Source organism: Protomyctophum parallelum (genome assembly GCF_964188405.1).
Source record: "Protomyctophum parallelum genome assembly, chromosome: 18".
Taxonomy (NCBI): Eukaryota; Metazoa; Chordata; class Actinopteri; order Myctophiformes; family Myctophidae; genus Protomyctophum; species Protomyctophum parallelum.
The window spans coordinates 19,493,385-19,510,948 of NC_139716.1; the positions used below are offsets into that span (position 1 = coordinate 19,493,385).

The 17,564-nt window shown below is 41.0% G+C and overlaps 1 protein-coding gene across 2 annotated transcripts; it reads left to right on the forward strand.

The window, feature by feature from the left end:
- Positions 1-2,704: 2,704 nt before the first annotated feature.
- trip6 (thyroid hormone receptor interactor 6) lies at positions 2,705-17,242 on the forward strand. Of its 2 annotated transcripts, none has more exons than XM_083789052.1 (11): positions 2,705-2,776; positions 3,443-3,488; positions 6,333-6,561; positions 6,731-6,834; positions 11,291-11,404; positions 11,620-12,207; positions 12,384-12,477; positions 12,641-12,810; positions 12,986-13,164; positions 13,859-13,979; positions 14,645-17,242. In XM_083789052.1, exons 3-11 carry the CDS (start codon positions 6,342-6,344, stop codon positions 14,774-14,776), a joined length of 1,722 nt encoding a protein of 573 aa, XP_083645178.1. In that variant the 5' UTR covers positions 2,705-2,776; positions 3,443-3,488; positions 6,333-6,341; the 3' UTR covers positions 14,777-17,242. The 2 variants fall into 2 exon arrangements, with proteins under 2 accessions (XP_083645178.1, XP_083645179.1); XM_083789053.1 differs by lacking the exon at positions 2,705-2,776 and adding an exon at positions 2,886-3,099.
- Positions 17,243-17,564: the final 322 nt, after the last annotated feature.

A 17,564-nucleotide genomic window follows, 5' to 3' on the forward strand; every position in this document is an offset into this window, starting at 1 on the left:
AAATGCATATTGTCTTTAGGAGACATTAAACTCTATCATGCACCACACTATAGCCACCAGTAAGTTACCAACCACAGTGTACAAGTGTGCTCAAAGCAATGGCAGAGCTGGAGAGGGCTCCTAAATTAATACATGCATTCATTGCATTGTGACATCTCCTCCTTAAAGCAACTGGAATGTGCTAAACCTAGGGGAATCCCTTCATTTTGTGGTTTCCTGGACAGACCGTGGTATATTGTTAACCTGACAAGACGTGTGCTCAAACCTTGCTTTGTCTGTATATCCAGCAGCTGGTGCCAAGGTGTTGACAACTGCAGGGCCAGAAACAATAACACAGAGCCACATAAACTGTCTCTTCCTGTGATTGCTGAGTGCCCTGGACATATAAGGGCAAACAGAGAAGCCGTAGTTTGTGGAGGAAGTGTGTGTGTGTGTGTGTGTGTGTGTGTGTGTGTGTTCCTGTGCACTCACGTTGGGGGGTACCAGCAGTAGTTTTATAGTTGTTTGTCCCCTTTGTGGCAGGCAGCATTGGAGCATCAGGGGAAACAAGCAATTAAAAGGAAAACATTGAATCCTAGGGGAGGGGGAAGAAAACTTTGTTTAGAGAAATGTCTTATGGAAACATGAGGATGCCTCTGATATGCTCCCCAGCTCCCATGAGAGACGAGGGGAACTGGAACATGGAAGGGGAGGGGGAGGTAAGGCGAGAGGGTGAAAACTGTTGACTCTTGAACTCTGGGCCTCAAAATAAGAATGTGTACAAGGAGATAGAGGGAAATGTTACAACCATCAACGCTCGACCTCCATGCTCACTACCACAGGGGGAGAAAACTATTAGATAACAAGGAAATACATAAAAGGCAATGCTTTATCAGCACACAGACAGACATACATATGAAGAGAATATGGAATAAATAATAAATAATATACATATAGAAATATTACTTTGATCGAAAATCTTCAGAAAAGTATAAACCAACTATTAGACAGAGCAACATTGGAAAGCATTATAAATGGGAACTAAATGGAAAGCATACTAGTGGTCAACTACATGTAAGTGGTAAGTGCATTTTAATGAAGGACCTGGACATAAGGGTATGTTATTACATTATGAGGTCTACTACATCATCTGCAGCTAAAAATAGAAATGGCAAACAACTCCAAATAGTTGTTTGCAGAGCTATATTTGCAGAGCTACCAACATATGACCAAGTTGAACACCATCAGAATTGTAAATGTCACACAGACTTTTGTAAACTATAATGCATTTGAACAAATCAAAAATCTCCCAAAATAGAGATTTGTTTCCAATATCAGCAAGTGACAGCAGGGATATGCTATATTGTTTTTAAAGTTAATATGGATATGACAGCTTATAAACATTAATTTGACCAACATATTATATCATCGTCACATTAGAAAACCTAATTTGCTATTATCTTTTGCTCACACATTACAATAGTCTAATTGCGATACAGTATCAACTGAATCCTCGATAAACATTACAATGCAAAAGGAAAGTTCCTACCTCAGTAGGTCAAGAGAGAAGAAAAAAAACGTCAACGTGCACCTTAGCACCCAGTAAAGAATAACTAACAAGCCAGTCATTTAAAACTATCTGCCCTGGCTGGCTGTGATCTCTCCACATGTGAGACACGCAACAGGGTTTCATGGTGCCTGAGTTGTTTCGCGTGTAGGCTATTCGGGTGTCTGAGAAATGTGAAATACATTAACCGGTAGTATACATTTGCCACTCAAAGAGAAATATCTACAGATCTACAAAAACATGCCAAGTGGAACAATAAAGTTTTAATACCCCCATTCCATACTGCTAGAGAAATTAAGGATTTTCATCTAGGCTAATTGCATGATATTGGATGCAATCAAATGGTAAATCGGATGCCTTATTATTGTGTCAGAATAATCCCTCCATCTGCGCCTTGGTCTGCCCCCTGGTCTCCTCCCAGTGGGACGTGCATCGAGGACCTCCCTAGGGAGACGCCCGAGAGGCATCCTAACCAGAACCTTGTGACATCACGCCTCCATATATGGTCATGCTTCGTGACATCACGTGACATCATGGAGACCCTCTACATATCTGCATATATGAAGCCGGCCAGCAACTCTGACCTCAAACCATTAGATCTCCATATATGGAGCTGACCTGTTCTGACATTCCATATGTTGATCCTACCCCACCCGTCCTTCCTGTTCTTCTGACATTCCATAATATGTTGATCTGACCTCATCAAACCCTGTACACTCGAGACACGCTCCATATATGGCCACTACAGAATTAATTCCATATGTTGATCTGACTGACCCCCCCATGCCAAAGCACCAGCGCTCACCCAGCAGCTGTCTGCCGTCGTCACCCAGGCGGATGTGTGCACGCACTTCTCGCCATCAGGCGTCTTACTGGTAATAATAATAATAATAATAATAATAATAACAAAAATAAGGGTAATAATAATAATAATAAATATATATATATTTTCCACTTTACACGAATCTTCTCTTCAAATTATGGGGGGTCTGCGGCCAAATACATAATTTTTATGTATGTATTATGTATGTATTATGTATGTATGCCTCGGCTGCGTGAACTACAGGTCAACTCGACTTGCAATGTGCCTCCTTTGATAAATGACAACCATGCCCCCCCCCACCCCCCGACGACCAAGAGACAGTCATCTACGTCACACATTAGGAATGCGGTGACGAGACTGCTGCTGCTGCACCGAAGGCCTGTGACTGAAACTCCACGACAGACAAAGTAGGTTGTTTTACCGAAACTAAAATGTAAATGTAAATAAAGTTTAGTAGGACTAGGACTCACTCAGTCAGTTACTCAGACGCTTTAATGTGTGTGTGTGTGTGTGTGTGTGTGTGTGTGTGTGGAGACGGGGGGACGCGTGTTGAAGTGGGACTGTGCGGTGCGCGTAGACAACTAGGCGGCGGTGGGTTCTCCTCTCTCCCCAGCACTATCCTTCTGTTGGAGGCTATTCAAGTAGTAGACTAGCAGCCCCCCGGGAGAGACTAGAGACGAGGCACGAGCTGAACTCGCGTCGCCATCCTGTTTCGCTGCTTTTCAAACAAGTAAACAAACATGTCATTAAAGTTAATTGTCGCCAGTTATCTCCCGCCGGCCGTGGCATATTATTTAGATGTTCGAAGCTGTTAATTTGACACAATTATGACGCAAAACGAGGCCAGTTTTAGACGGGGAAGGAGAGAAACAGCCTATGGTTGCTGCTGCTAGCCTGCTGCGGGTTGCTTTTACACATTTTTGAATGAAGCAGCAGCAGAAACACACATACTAGACATACATTCATTCACCCTCTGCTCTGTCTTACTACAACAACAACACACACACACACACACACACACACACACACACACACACCGAACTGAGCAGCATGTTGTCGTTTTGTGTTTCTAGATGATCACACTGAAGGGAACAAGAGACGCGGTGGAACTATAATAAGGTAGGAAATAATGCTGTAGTACTAGCACAATGTTGATTGATTTTTCGCTGTCCTCTGAGTCTGGACTGCATTTCACGCCATGTTGTTTCCCCCCCTCCCCATTGCGGAAGTTTACATTTGCTACATTGTAACAGCAATCTGTCTTTAATACAATCCAGACTGTACAACTTTGACAGTCACCGAAGTTAGCGCTAGCTTCATGCGAGCTATGGCTAATCGATGTGCAACTATAATAAATAATAAATGAGCTCCGTGGCGGATGCACGCACATAACAACCTCGACAAATGGATTAAATCACAGAATGATAAAGCCGTTGTGATTAATTTCATGGCCCAGCAATCCTCCTATTTGAGTTGAGTGCTCCGCCGGATTATGAAAGGGTTTAAATCAGGTCGGTATATAGGCTACTGCAGTGGGGCAGTCAGTCAGTGAGTCAGTCACTGAGTCAGTCTCCCTGGAAATAAAAACGTCTGGGTTTCCGAGGCTAGAGTCACAGTAGCCTATAGTATTGTAAAATAATCGGACACTGTCTGAATGAAGGTAGCCCCAGTGTGTTCCCTCAGCTACAGAATGAGCGTAGGGAGAGGGCACATATGGGGCTAAATCCATGTCAATACAGCAGGAGTCTGGTGATTAAGCAGTTCACCAGAAAGACTTGATGAAACAGAAACCACATCAATTAGAATGTGGTGAAATACTGTATCCCTGTAAGCTACATTTTGTTTTCTCTTTCCTGAATATTATAATCCTCTTACAAGCAGAAACATCATTCCAGACTGGCATATATATATATATATATATATATATATATATATATACATACACATACACCACCAACATGAATGTGTTCTGTCAGTTTCACTTCTTTGACAATGCTGACATTGCTGTATGCTTTCCCAGTGGGCATCTCTGCATGTGAATGCATAGAGTTAAATAAAAAATGAAACTCCAACAGAAAAGTATTGGAAAACATAGTACCAGCACACACGTGTCCCAGACTATACCATACCATATATACCAACCCTTGACAGCCCATACATCCAAATGGAAAAGTCCTGACTGTAATAAACAATGTTAAACTCAGGCACCAACATTGCATTGGTACGGAAAGCTTGAATTATACTCATTCATAAAAATCCACCATTGATGATAATTCAAGCTTGCATGGCTTGATTCCTGATATAAAATAGGATCTAGAGTTGCTTGCGGCTATCCCAGACTCATGAGATATGACCAACACTTTGCCAGAGAAAAGTGTGTGAAAGAAAGACTTTAAGATTTGTTGTTTATTTTATGTATAGTTCTTAATGTCTGCGTTAAGTCCAATTTATATGATGATGTAATGTGTGGACAATAGTCGATCTACATACAAGCTCACTACACGTCACAGGTGCAATGTGTTGTAAGCTATTAGAAAAGTAAAAAATCAGTGCAACACCACTGGAGCATAAATCAGGCATTTGAAGTGTCTGTGTCTCATGACGCTTTTGTGTTTTACTGTTTTTATATGTATGCCCCCTCCCCTGTCAGGGATCTTTCAAAAGCTGGTTACACCTTTGTCAACTCAGCTGTTGTTATTTATCCTCAAGAGGATGTGTAACATATTGTTGTGAACCAGGTGTTGATGTACAGACATCATGACACGACACTTCCTGTCTAGTTTTTGTGTTGACTTGAGTTGAACTCATCTATAACTGCCATGTAAACAGACAGACAATAACTATTGTGGTGCATACGATAGTTACGATACAGTCAGTGGTAGCTATGGAGTTGCACCTGTAAGTGCCTGTGTGTGTGTGTGTGTGTGTGTGTGTGTTTGTTTGTGTGTGTGTGTGTGTGTGTGTGTTTGTTTGTGTGTGTGCAAGCTCTGTGCACATTCAAGGGTCTTGGTGTTCATAACTTCATACACACGTGTCGGAGCATAGAGCGGATCTGATGGAATTTCCCAACCCTTTGGGAATGACTGTTCTCTTCCTGCTCCTCAACTAGAAGCCCATTGTTAAGTGCATGTGTCCGCGATGCAGCATCCCTCGGTTTCCAGTGGTTACCAACCATACCAATGATACAAATACACAGAAGCCACAGCTATGGGTCATGTGAATCTGAGTGGGAGCTGAAACGGAATCCTGCATATTTCACTGGGCGGGAACTGGGAAGCAATTTCAGCAAAGTCAGTACGACGGACTCTATAACTTGGTGGGATACTGCAGAGAATGTAGGTTCTGATTTGTCTGTCTTCATCTGAGGCAGAATAGAACACGTTCCAACTGTAAAAGAAATCGGACAATACAAATAATTTAAACCACAATGAATTATAAACCTGAATTATTAACGTCCTTGACTGGCACTGCCACATTTCTGTCATCTTTTTTGTCCATATTTGGAACGTCTATATTCACATGTTGCATAAACACACACAAATAACACAATGCAATGACAATGTACAGTGCGCCTTCTACGCAGATTCTTTTAAGAGTAGTTGCATCTTGTTCTTTTAAAAAAACTTTATATTTAATATTTGAACGTGAAGAGCTGAGAGCTCCTTTCCTCTCTGTTCTGACCAAACATGCCCAAACCCAACAGGTGATGATTGTAATGTTGCTGTGATTAGGGTCTCATGAACCCTGCCCACGAAACGGACCACAATGCACTACAACTGTATGATTCATGATGACTATTTGAATGTATTTGATGTATTACCATGTTTTTGTTCTTGCTTACTGTAAATCGCTCTGGATTAAGAGCGTCTGCTAAATGTGTAAATTTTAATTGTACAGGAAAATTACCAACAACCATGATAAAACCTAACAAACATCTTTCTTTGTCCCACTGTGGCCTTACAGTAGCCAGTCATGTCTGGTCCTACCTGGCTGCCGCCAAGGACTCAAGATAACCCAGAGCGTGTGGTCCCCCAGATGTCTCACTCAGGAGGTCCAGCCATCTACCGAACCCCCAACAAGAAGGGCACGTCAGACCCCAGACCTAAATATGGCCTCTACGACCAGAATGGTGGAGGAGGAGGAGGAGGAGGAGGAGGGATGTCCAATAGATACATGGCTACAGGGCCGACGGGTAAGATCACATCAGTCAACACATGTTGCAAAAAAACAGTGGAGTCATCTAACGGTCTTATTAGAATGAATTAATTAATGTTTGTCTATTATGACATGCCCAGAATAGAGTTGCTAGGGTTAAGGCCAATATATTAAACACTCAGATTTGATGCCTAACCTCCAATTAGGTGGACCCATGCAGCATCCTTCTGGTGATCACTATTACCCACCTCCTCATGGACCCAAAGAGGACCGCAACTGGAGCCCTCACATGGACAGTTATGAGCTAATGGTAAGTGGCTGTTGTGTAATTTAGCTATAGAATACTGATTTTTGTTGAGGGGCGCACTAGCCCCTCCTATGTCCAACTTTGAGGGTTTGTGTAAACACAAACATTGAATGCCATTGACAATGAATGACCAGCTTTGAGTGTTTGTGTAAACTATGTAAACACAAACATTGAAGATGAAGGTGAGGATGCAAATTGTGATTGGCTGGAATGAGATGATGTATGATGATAAAAGCGCCCCTCACTTCTTCACACAGGTGTGATTTTGTTTCATACAATCTACACACGTTTTACAATTAAAGTGTGTAGGCTCATTTCTTGCACAACTTACAAGTGAAATCTACTGAAACTTCATCTACCAGTCTTGAAATACACTGTTTCATCTGTGTACTTCAAAATATTTTTTTATTTTGAAGTTTCAGCTTGAAACGCTGGCTTTGAAGTTTCTGAACCAATCAGTGTCTCATCCCTCCAGGCTATGGGTCCTATAGGTCCGTCTCATGCACAGTGGTTTGTTTACAAAGTGACAGAGAGACGGGGGATTTTTTTCTAACATGTACACAACCTATATACATATTTTAGCGCGATGATTAGGTTTAAAACGAGTAATACACTGTCTGGGTGTCATCTTGAATTGGATTAAAAACAGGATTTCTGTAATCAGTAGCACCTGTGTTTCGACGGACGCACAGATATGGGAATCAAACTGGTGAGCTTTATTTTTATTGGCTTTTATTGATGTGGGCCTTGACACGTCATCAAGCAGCACGTTTTCGTTTTCAGGAAGTAATTAAAAAAATAGTTTTATGGACTTTTCTTTTTTTAATACTGTTTTTATTGGGCATTTTTTGTATATGACAACTTATATGACAATCTTTGACAATAATAATGAGTTATTCAGTTATAAAAATGAAAGATAAAGACAGGTAATGTAAATTCCACATACAATACATAATAAAAAAGATATATAAATGTGATAAAAACAAAAAAACAAAAAAACAGTTAAACAACGACAAATGTGAACAGACAAACAAAACAAAGACCACAGGACAGACACTCTTGCTCTCAAAACTTTCCCAACACGTTGTTGTAAATTAACAGAATTACAGACATTTCTTTTTAAATGAGAATAAATAAAATAAAATCCTCAGTTCCTTTTTTTTCTTTACTTTTCTTTCCAATTTTCTAATATGTTATCTATTGTGTAGGAGGGGTTAGCGTGCACCTATTGAAATGGTCAATGAAGGGTTGCCATGTCTGGTAAAATCTATCTTCACTCCCTCTCAATTCAAACTTTATCTTTTCCAATTGCAAGTAGTGCATAACATCTTTCATAAGTGTAGTGTGAGTGGGAACCTGTGCTTGTTTCCAATTCAACAGTATCAGTCTGCGAGCCAGTAGAGTCACATATTTTACCATGTTATATTGGAAAGTAGACAGTTTGACCCCGGGCCCCCCCGACCCCCAGAACTGCTGTCAGTGGATCCGGGTCAAAAGGTCTTCCAACAATGTCTGACAGTGATTTAAATATACTTTGCCAAAATGATGTTAGTTTAGTGCAGTGCCAGAACATATGAGCTAGGGTGGCCGGCGACTGGCCACATCTGTCGCAGGCTGGATTCACATTTGGAAACATTCTGTTGAGTTTTTCCTTTGACAAATGTAACCTGTGTAATATTTTAAACTGTATAAGACCGTGCCTGGCACATACTGAAGAAGAGTGCACAAACTTTTGAGATGTAGACCATTGCTCGTCAGTGATAGATATTCCTAAGTCGTTTTCCCAAGCAGTTTTTAAATACTCCAATGAGGCATTATTATCTAAACATGAGAGAGAATTATAAATAATAGAAACACCTCCTTTGAGCAATGGGTCAGGTAGAAATATAGATTCCATTGATGAGTTGGGAGGTATGTTTGGAAATGAAGCAGTGTGTTGTGTTAAAAAATGTCGTATCTGTAGAAATCTAAAGAAATGTGATTGGGGTAAATTGAATTTGCGTCGTATTTGTTCAAAAGTCGGAAATAACCCATCAATATAAAGATCTTTGAAGGAGTGCATACCATTTCTATGCCACACTTTAAACAATGCGTCAGAAAGGGACGGTAAAAAAGCATGGTTAGCGACCAGAGGTGCGCGCACAGAACCTGGGTGCCAACCGAAATGCCTTCGTATTGAGAGCCAAATTTTGAGAGAATGCCAGACTATGGAATTCTTTGGCAACTTAGTATATCTTGAGGCCACTGGGGAAAAGATTAAAGCTGACAACGATGTTGGGGGACAACATTGACCTTCAATAAATGCCCATGTAGGCAATTGATCTTGTAGCCAAAATGAGAGCGCACGTAAATTACACGCCCAGTAATAGAGTTTGAAGTTAGGTAATCCCATTCCGCCATCTGATTTAGGCCTCTGCAAAAAATCCTTCCTTATTCGGGGGTGTTTCTTATCCCAAATGAACTTGGAGATAATTTTATCCAGATTCTTAAAAAAAGTGTTGTTAACAAAAATTGGAATACATTGGAATAGAAACAGATATTTAGGGAGGACATTCATTTTAATTATATTAATTCGGCCGGCAAGTGAGATAGGAAGGTTCGACCATTTCGTTAAGTCTTGTTCAGTACGTTCAAAAAGTTTTGTATGGTTTTGCTTGAACAAGTCATTAAGTGCTTTGGTTACTATGATTCCTAAATATCGAAAGCTGGTTATAACATTAAATGGGTGAGAGTCAAAAGTTTGATTGCCTTGTGTATTGATAGGAAATAAAACGCTTTTGGAAACATTGACTTTATACCCCGAAACCCTGCCAAAACTTTCTAAGGTGGACATGATACTAGGAATAGATGTGGAAGGTTTGGATATGTATAATAATAAATCGTCAGCGTAAAGTGAAACTTTATGCTCTCTATCTCCTCTGAAGATACCACTGTAGGTGTCTGAAGCACGCAACGCAATTGCAAGCGGCTCAATAGATAAGGCAAAGAGCAGTGGTGAGAGAGGGCAGCCTTGTCTGGTCGAGCGATTCAAAGGGAAGTTTTCAGACCTGTATCCGTTTGTATGTACAGAAGCTAATGGAGAAGCATAAAGTAGTTTAACCCATGAAGTGAAGGTTGGACCAAACCCAAATTTTGACAGGGTCGAGAGGAGGAAGTCCCACTCGACCCTATCAAAGGCTTTCTCCGCGTCAAGTGATAACAGTATTTCCGTATCTTGGGGGGTACTACTGGGTGAATATATAATGTCGAATAGGCGTCTAAGATTAAAAAATAGATGTCTATCTTTTATAAACCCCGTTTGATCAGTATGTATCACAGTTGGGAGCACTTTTTCCAAGCGTGTAGCCACAATTTTTGCTAAAATTTTAGCATCAACATTCAAAAGACTCAGAGGCCTGTATGAACCTGGATTAAGTGGGTCTTTATCTTTTTTAAGTAGAACAGAGATGCTAGCTTGGTAGAAAGTTGGTGGGAGGTGGCCGGCGTTGAGAGATTCATTAAACACTTTAAGTAAAAGGGGAGATATGAGTTCAGTAAATGACTTGTAAAATTCAGAGGTATAGCCATCGGGTCCTGGGGCTTTTGAGCACTGCATTTGTGAGATTGCCTGATGTATTTCATCTAACGTAATAGCTCTTTCAAGTTGAACCTTATGTTCTTGACTAATGGAAGGTATGTTTAAATTTTCTGAAAAAGTATCAATCAAATTAGAATCTCCTGGCCCAGGCCGTAGCGTAACGGTCTGGGCACCGGACTGGTAATCCAGTCGCAGTGTGCCGCGGGTTCGACTCCCGGACCCGACACAGCCTTTACTGCATGTCATCCCCCCCATCTCTCTCCCGTTTCCTGTCAGCCTACTGTCTGTCCCTTCAAAAATCAATAAAAGGCGTAAGCCGCAAAAAAATATCTTAAAAAAAAAAAAAAATTAGAATCTCCTAGTGATTCCGAAGTATACAAATCTGAATAAAAGCGCTTAAATACATCATTAATTTCCTGCTGATTAATAGTAGTTTGACCAGTGTTTGTATTGATCTCCGTAATTAATCTAGAAGCAGCTGATTCCCTAATTTGAAGTGCAAGTATTTTGCCCGCCTTATCCCCGTGTTCATAAAACCTATGGCGTGACCGAGTCATCAAATTAGTTGTTTCATTTGTGGATAGGAGATTGAATTCAGCTTGAGTCGAAACCCTTTCTCTGTATAATTCAGGAGAAGGAGATTCTGCATACTGTAGGTCTACTTCAAGTAAGTTTTATGGACTTTTGATATAAAACAAACAAAATGAGAATTTGCCAATTTCTTTGCCATCCATTGTTAGGTATGCCTAACAATGGATTTTAAGACCCTGGGATACATTTTACGGTGTATTTTACTGTGTAGAACATTTTAGAAATTATTAATCCTGACACACACAATGAAATGAAAATGAAATGTGCACTTATACACTTGTGTGCTTGTAGCACCGGGGCCATGAAAAGCCTGTGGGCCATCATTCCAACATTGATGCAGACATAGACTCTCTCACATCTATGCTGGCAGACCTGGACAGTCACCCTCACAACTCCAGCACACAGGTATGGCAACGCAATCACCAACAATAACCTTGAAGTCTGTAAAGTATTGTCCACTTGTATCTAAGCAGTAGTTGTTTATTTCTTTATTACCTTCTAATACATTGAATAAATAAACAGAGGAGTGGAGGGTGTTCAACTTTTATCATATCCAATCTAATCTAATTTTAACACAAAAAAGTCATAACATTTAAACAGTGCTTTCTTGCTCTCCACAGCTGTATGACAACGTGCCTTACAACAAACACCTCTCAGGGGACCGTTACACATCGGCAACCCAGAGCGGCCCTTCGCCCCAGGGACGACCATCTATGGGTTACCCGCCTCATCCCCAAAGCCAGTACCACCCGGCACCACCATACTCCAATGAGCACCAGGTGGCCCAGTACCCCAGCTCCCACCAGCAGGAGTACTACACCTCCTCCTCTTCGTCTAAGCCCTACCCTCAGCCCGTCCCAGCCTCTTACACCACAGCCTCCACGCCTACTGGCCCCAGGTTCAGTGTGCAGGTCAAGACGGCCCAGCCTGTCACCTATTCCCAGACTGGGAGACAGGCTGAACAGGCCTACACTCCACCGCCTCCCCGCCAGCACACATCACGCCCCCCACCCCAGACTCCGGGAGGTCCCCAGGGCTGGTACTCTCAGCATCCCGCTTCGCAAACCCAGGAGATGCATTCGGAGGCAGTGTACAAGGGGAGTGCCACGGGTAACGGAGGAAGACCCAGCCAGGTTTCCATGTCTAAGAGGGGACTGGAGAGCAGCCAACCAGGGGCAGGACATAGTCTTGCCTATCAACCTGGCAAGGTAGGTTTTGAGTAGTCTCTCTTCCTTGCCTAGTCATACGTACGATCCATAAGCGTGGAGTCTTGAAATTGAAATATACACATTGTGCAAAGTCACAGTATTCAAAGAGAGCCATCAAGGGATAAATAAAATCCATGTATGTCAGTGTTTTACTCATTTCCTATTTCCTCCATCAGGGGTCAGCAACACCAAGGCCTGAGGAAGAGCTTGATCGACTAACCAAGAAGCTGGTGTATGACATGAATCACCCCCCTGTAGAGGAATATTTTGGTACCGTCTTTATTTATATATTTAATTTCTATCCTGCCACACCAAAATAAATGTGCATTTAAAGCATATCTTTCTTCATTAACTGTCACATTCTCCCCATAGCCACTCGCATTTGTTCTGTACACCAAGTAGAGTTTACGTTTTTTCACCCATTTCGTCTCAGGCCGGTGTGCGCGTTGCGGTGACAACGTGCTCGGCGATGGCAGCGGCTGTATCGCTATGGAACAGGTGTTCCACGTGGAGTGTTTCACTTGCATCACCTGCCATGCTCGTCTCCGAGGCCAACCCTTCTACGCCCTGGACAAGAAGAGCTACTGCGAGAGCTGTTACATTGTGAGTAGAGGAAATGCAGTAGTTGGGGATAATTCATAGTCCTTTGTCCTCCTTTTGTCCTACTGTTCAAGTTTTTTTTTTTTTTTTCTGCAACAATTTTGATATTTTAAGACTTCTTGGTCACTGCAACCCACTTTCTAACATCATTATTCATGCTCCAACATTTTTCCATCAGAGCACCCTAGAGCGTTGCTCCAAGTGCTCTAAACCAATCTTGGACCGTATCCTGCGGGCCATGGGCAAGGCATATCACCCGCGCTGCTTCACCTGTGTGGTTTGTAACTGCTGCCTGGATGGAGTGCCCTTCACTGTGGATGCCACTTCCCAGATCCACTGCATAGACGACTTCCACAGGTCCATACACAACTCCCTATACAATTTACTATTTACAATTTAGGCATTTAGCAGACGCTCTTAATCCAGAGCGACTTACATTTAAGCAAGAACAAAAGCATGGGAATACATCACATAAAAGCATTTATCAATATCATGAAACATGCGTAAGCTAAGAAAGTAACAGTGGAATATCTATATAATTAAACTATACTGAAAGACCTTTCATTTTATCAAGAAAATGTTTTTTGCCTACTGTACCCGAATTACTCGAGTTGACTGTAGAACACTTTCCCTCACGAGTTGCTCGAGTTATGTTTTCATTGTTTAATCCGCGTTTTTAATCAGTTTTAAGACATACGAGCAATCCACCAGATTGGGAGTGGGATAGGAGACGCGTTTTTATGACGTCACCGAAAAAGAAGTCTGCCGCTCTAGCGTGCAAAGGGTTACGGGAAATTGAGTCCCTATTCATTACAATGGCGACGTTGCTGCGCAGCGCACGCCTTCCTCATCCGCTCTGTTGTTGTGATCGCCACTTTGGAATACTTTTCAACACTACGACAAGAGATTACACTGTTTTAAAGTGGATTTTCATGACGAGCAACCCGGCCGTCAGTGCAGTGGCTGTTCAGTGAAACCTGAAACACGATTGTTTAATCCCAGCAATAAAACTGTTAATTCCATCCATATTGATCCTTGTGCTTCATGACAGGAAGTTTGCCCCTCGCTGCTCGGTGTGTGGTCAGGCTATCATGCCAGAGCCTGGTCAGGAGGAGACTGTCAGGATAGTCGCCCTGGACCGGAGTTTTCACGTCAACTGCTACATCTGTGAGGTACGGTAGCCCTTAGTACTGTTGTACAGCTGGCAACGACATTGCAGGCAGTGAAATTATTGTACTCTCCAACATTCCAGAGACTACGGACAGTGTACAGCAGTGGTTCCCAAACCTTCCCAAAACTAGTGAAAATAGCAGATCTACAAGAGATTGTAGATCGGCTATATTCACTACTACTTATAAACATTTGTTTTATAATTTATGGAATTTCTTAGATATTTCTTTGATTTCATGAAATTACTGAAATAAATAATTTAATTCGTTTTTAATTCATGAAAGTTTTGCTTTTTTGGGAATGTTTTTTTGAAAATATTTTGAAGTGATAACTAAAAACAAATTGTAGGAAACGAAAAATGAAGGGACACATATATATATGTGTCCGACGTGTTATGGATCCCACCGCAGTTCTAGGAAAGCCCTGCTGTGGCCAGTAGTCGCTGTGATTGACAGTTCTCGTTTTTGCCTAACCCTAAACCTAACCACATAACCTTGTCCTTAACCTCCGTAAAACTATGCCTGCCCGGGAGCCAATCAGGCCCGCGAGTCCGCGACCCACAAATGTTTGGGGAACAGTGGTGTACAGCAATGACCTGGAAAATATCCAAACTATAACAACCTGTGTTTCTGAGTTTGCGGTTGAATTGAACATTTATCTCCTTCAGGAATGTGGTCTCTTGCTGTCCTCTGAAGGTGAGGGCCGTGGCTGCTACCCACTAGATGGCCATATCTTGTGCAAGAGCTGCAGTGCTCGCCGCATCCAGGACCTGTCGGCCAAAATCTCTACTGACTGCTAGCACTCTTATTGGCTACTCAAGCCCCTCAGTGTCCATATGTCAGCCAATCATGTAGTCCAGGGTCAAGTCCTTTTCCAAATGAAATAGTTAATTTGAGGGTCACTATATTATGGATTATATCTTTTTTTTTGTTGATGTCACATCACACTTTGATCTCATGCCGTTTCTGCCTGTTAAAACAGGGAGTTACATACCCAAGAATCAACATAAATGATAGGGTTCCCTCTAGTGGCACTCCATTCCGATGGAAAGAGAGGAACATTGAAAATACTGGTTCTCAACCAATGGGGTTCTTTGGGAGTAATGGATCTGTAACACTCTGAAAGTCCCAGAAATAGTAATTGTATCAAACTCGGGGTCCTTGAAAAATAGAAAAGGTTGAGAATCACTGCACTACAATTCATTTAAAGTTAACGTTTTCTTTATTTCATATATTTCATATCCTCAAGCTTTTGTGTGCATCCCCGGAAAGGTTGCTTGATTCAATATTTAAATGTTTAATATACATTTGATCAGATATGCCCCCTCCTATTTAAGCTCATTCAGCTTCAACCCCCCCATGCTATCCATGTTAGACTAATTCAAGTCTAACATGTCCCTGGTTCTGATCATTTATTTTGTCCTAATGTGTGAGGAGACAATAATTTTTCTTATTTCCAATTTACACATACAATTAGACGATAAACTGAATAATAAATGTATCAGTTCCACAACTTCAACCTCCTGTTATGAGAATACATTTAAAATGAAATATGGTCTGGGGTGCACACAAAAAAGCCCAAGTAGACATTCAAATGTGTTAAGTAAAAGAGCCCTATGTTAGTACTGCACAGTAGCCCTGATCTGCAGGCAGCTAGGGCTACACTAATCATTTAATTCCCTAAACTCTGGTGTTGGTTACTGTGTCCACCGGTTGTACTCTCCCTATCGGAGACACTGACCATATAGTGTATGTTGAGCATATTCATTAAGGGGGAAAGAAGAGGAGATTCGATTGAAGGGAATGTGATGCTATCCAGGACAATTTCCTCCATGCATGGAGGTAATTGGTGAAAGGTCTCAATAATGTATACTTGTATATTTTGAAATCGCCACACACTAACGTACTTAACTGCCTCAAAACAAATGCATTTGAGAAGCACATAATGCAGCACTACCTGTAGCGCTCTATAACATGACGTATTGCTTGGAGAGTTTATCTGTTGTGTTGGAAAGCATGTAATGCAGTGAACCTTTGCAGTGCGTAGCCTAATAGGATCTGAAAATTATATCGAAAGAGTGTGTAGTGAACTTGAGAAGATTAGTGATTATCTCTGGGTTCTTGCAGAAGGTGAAAATAATGTAGAACATGACTAAAAATGTTTACCCCATATCGACATTGGTGTATCACAATATTACATGTAACATACCATAGTTATTAAAACAACCTAGGGATTTTCTTAATACGAGCCAAATCAACACTTGATTGTTGAATGTCCACAAAACACAAGGCAACTCAATGCGCTTATATCAGCTTTTGTATTTACTTTGAATCTTTTTTTGTTTGGTTGATACTTGACTGTTACATTTGAAGATGAAAGGTGCAATGAAGTCAAACGCCACTATTTAATGGAAAAACAGGGTGTTCATCTGACAAGATGCTTGTAGGTCATGAAGACATCCTGCTGTGTACATGCCTGTAGCTTGAACTTCATGTATGGAGTTCTGCTTTATGCTTGTCCTTGCACTCCTGTCAGCCCATTTGGTCATATTTTTGAGCCTATATGTTACAGTACAGTATTTATAATTACATTTGATTTTGTTTTAGTTCTGTCTTTCCGTCCCAGTTTTCTTCAGTTGTCTGTGTAAGGCCAAGGGCTAGTAACTAACGCCTTATTCCAAGAATCTTCATTGTGATGATAATCCTTTGTCTTTGTGAATTTTGTGTTCTTGTTACAAAAAAATGGGTAATTGGCGCAATGCTTTTGACAGTAGCATTTTACACAATTTCTAATTTATTTCATCTCATTGTTAGTTGACTTTTTGTATTATCAAGTTGTTCAATAATGTCATGTTTTTGAAATTCTTAACCATGCCAATTTTGTGTCAGAAATCATACTCCAAAAGTTGTCTACTTTATATTTTTGTGCTGTTATACTATCACCTTCCATCTTGTGGCTCAGTCTTAGCCTTGATGGCTAACAACCTATGTAAAGTTTTGGAATGCTGTGAAGTGTAATCTGTGAACGCAGACAGACTGGTAGTTCTAAACCCATGGTACTGCAGCAGACTAATATTCATAGAATAACCCAAGAAAGCTTTTGTACTGACAAAATGGTACAAATGGTTGTAAAACTGATTTTGTGAGCAGTAGGATCCGAGTAGTTGGAGTGTGTGGGGATGTGTGTTGATCAATGTGTGCATTGTTTCTCCTAATACAGATTGTAGTATGTAATTGATGCATACATATTAAAATATACATTTTTTCAGCGAGTTAATTGACGTCATTGTCATGTTTTGTATGAAAGCAACAAAAAATGTAGCTATTTTTAAATAGCTATATTCTGAGAGTACTCATTGTTGGAGTGTTCAGAGATAGGGAGACACCTGTTACTGAACCAACCAACACTACCATAAATATGCTTAGTGTCAGAATATTCAGTGCTTTGCTTTCACACAACTAATACTAAAACTAAATATTAACTAAAAATACCACTTACACTATAAGCTACTATGCCATTATTCTACTCCACTCCTAGATATTTCTTGACAAAGTCTTTTTAAGTAAAAACTGATTGGAATCACCAAT

Coding starts and splice junctions, on each gene's coding strand:
- trip6 (XM_083789052.1), top strand. CDS start 6,342: ATGTCTGGTCCTACCTGGCTGCCGCCAAGGACTCAAGATAACCCAGAG. Junction 11,405..11,619: donor CTCACAACTCCAGCACACAG/GTATGGCAACGC, acceptor TGCTCTCCACAG/CTGTATGACAACGTGCCTTA. Junction 13,980..14,644: donor TCAACTGCTACATCTGTGAG/GTACGGTAGCCC, acceptor TATCTCCTTCAG/GAATGTGGTCTCTTGCTGTC.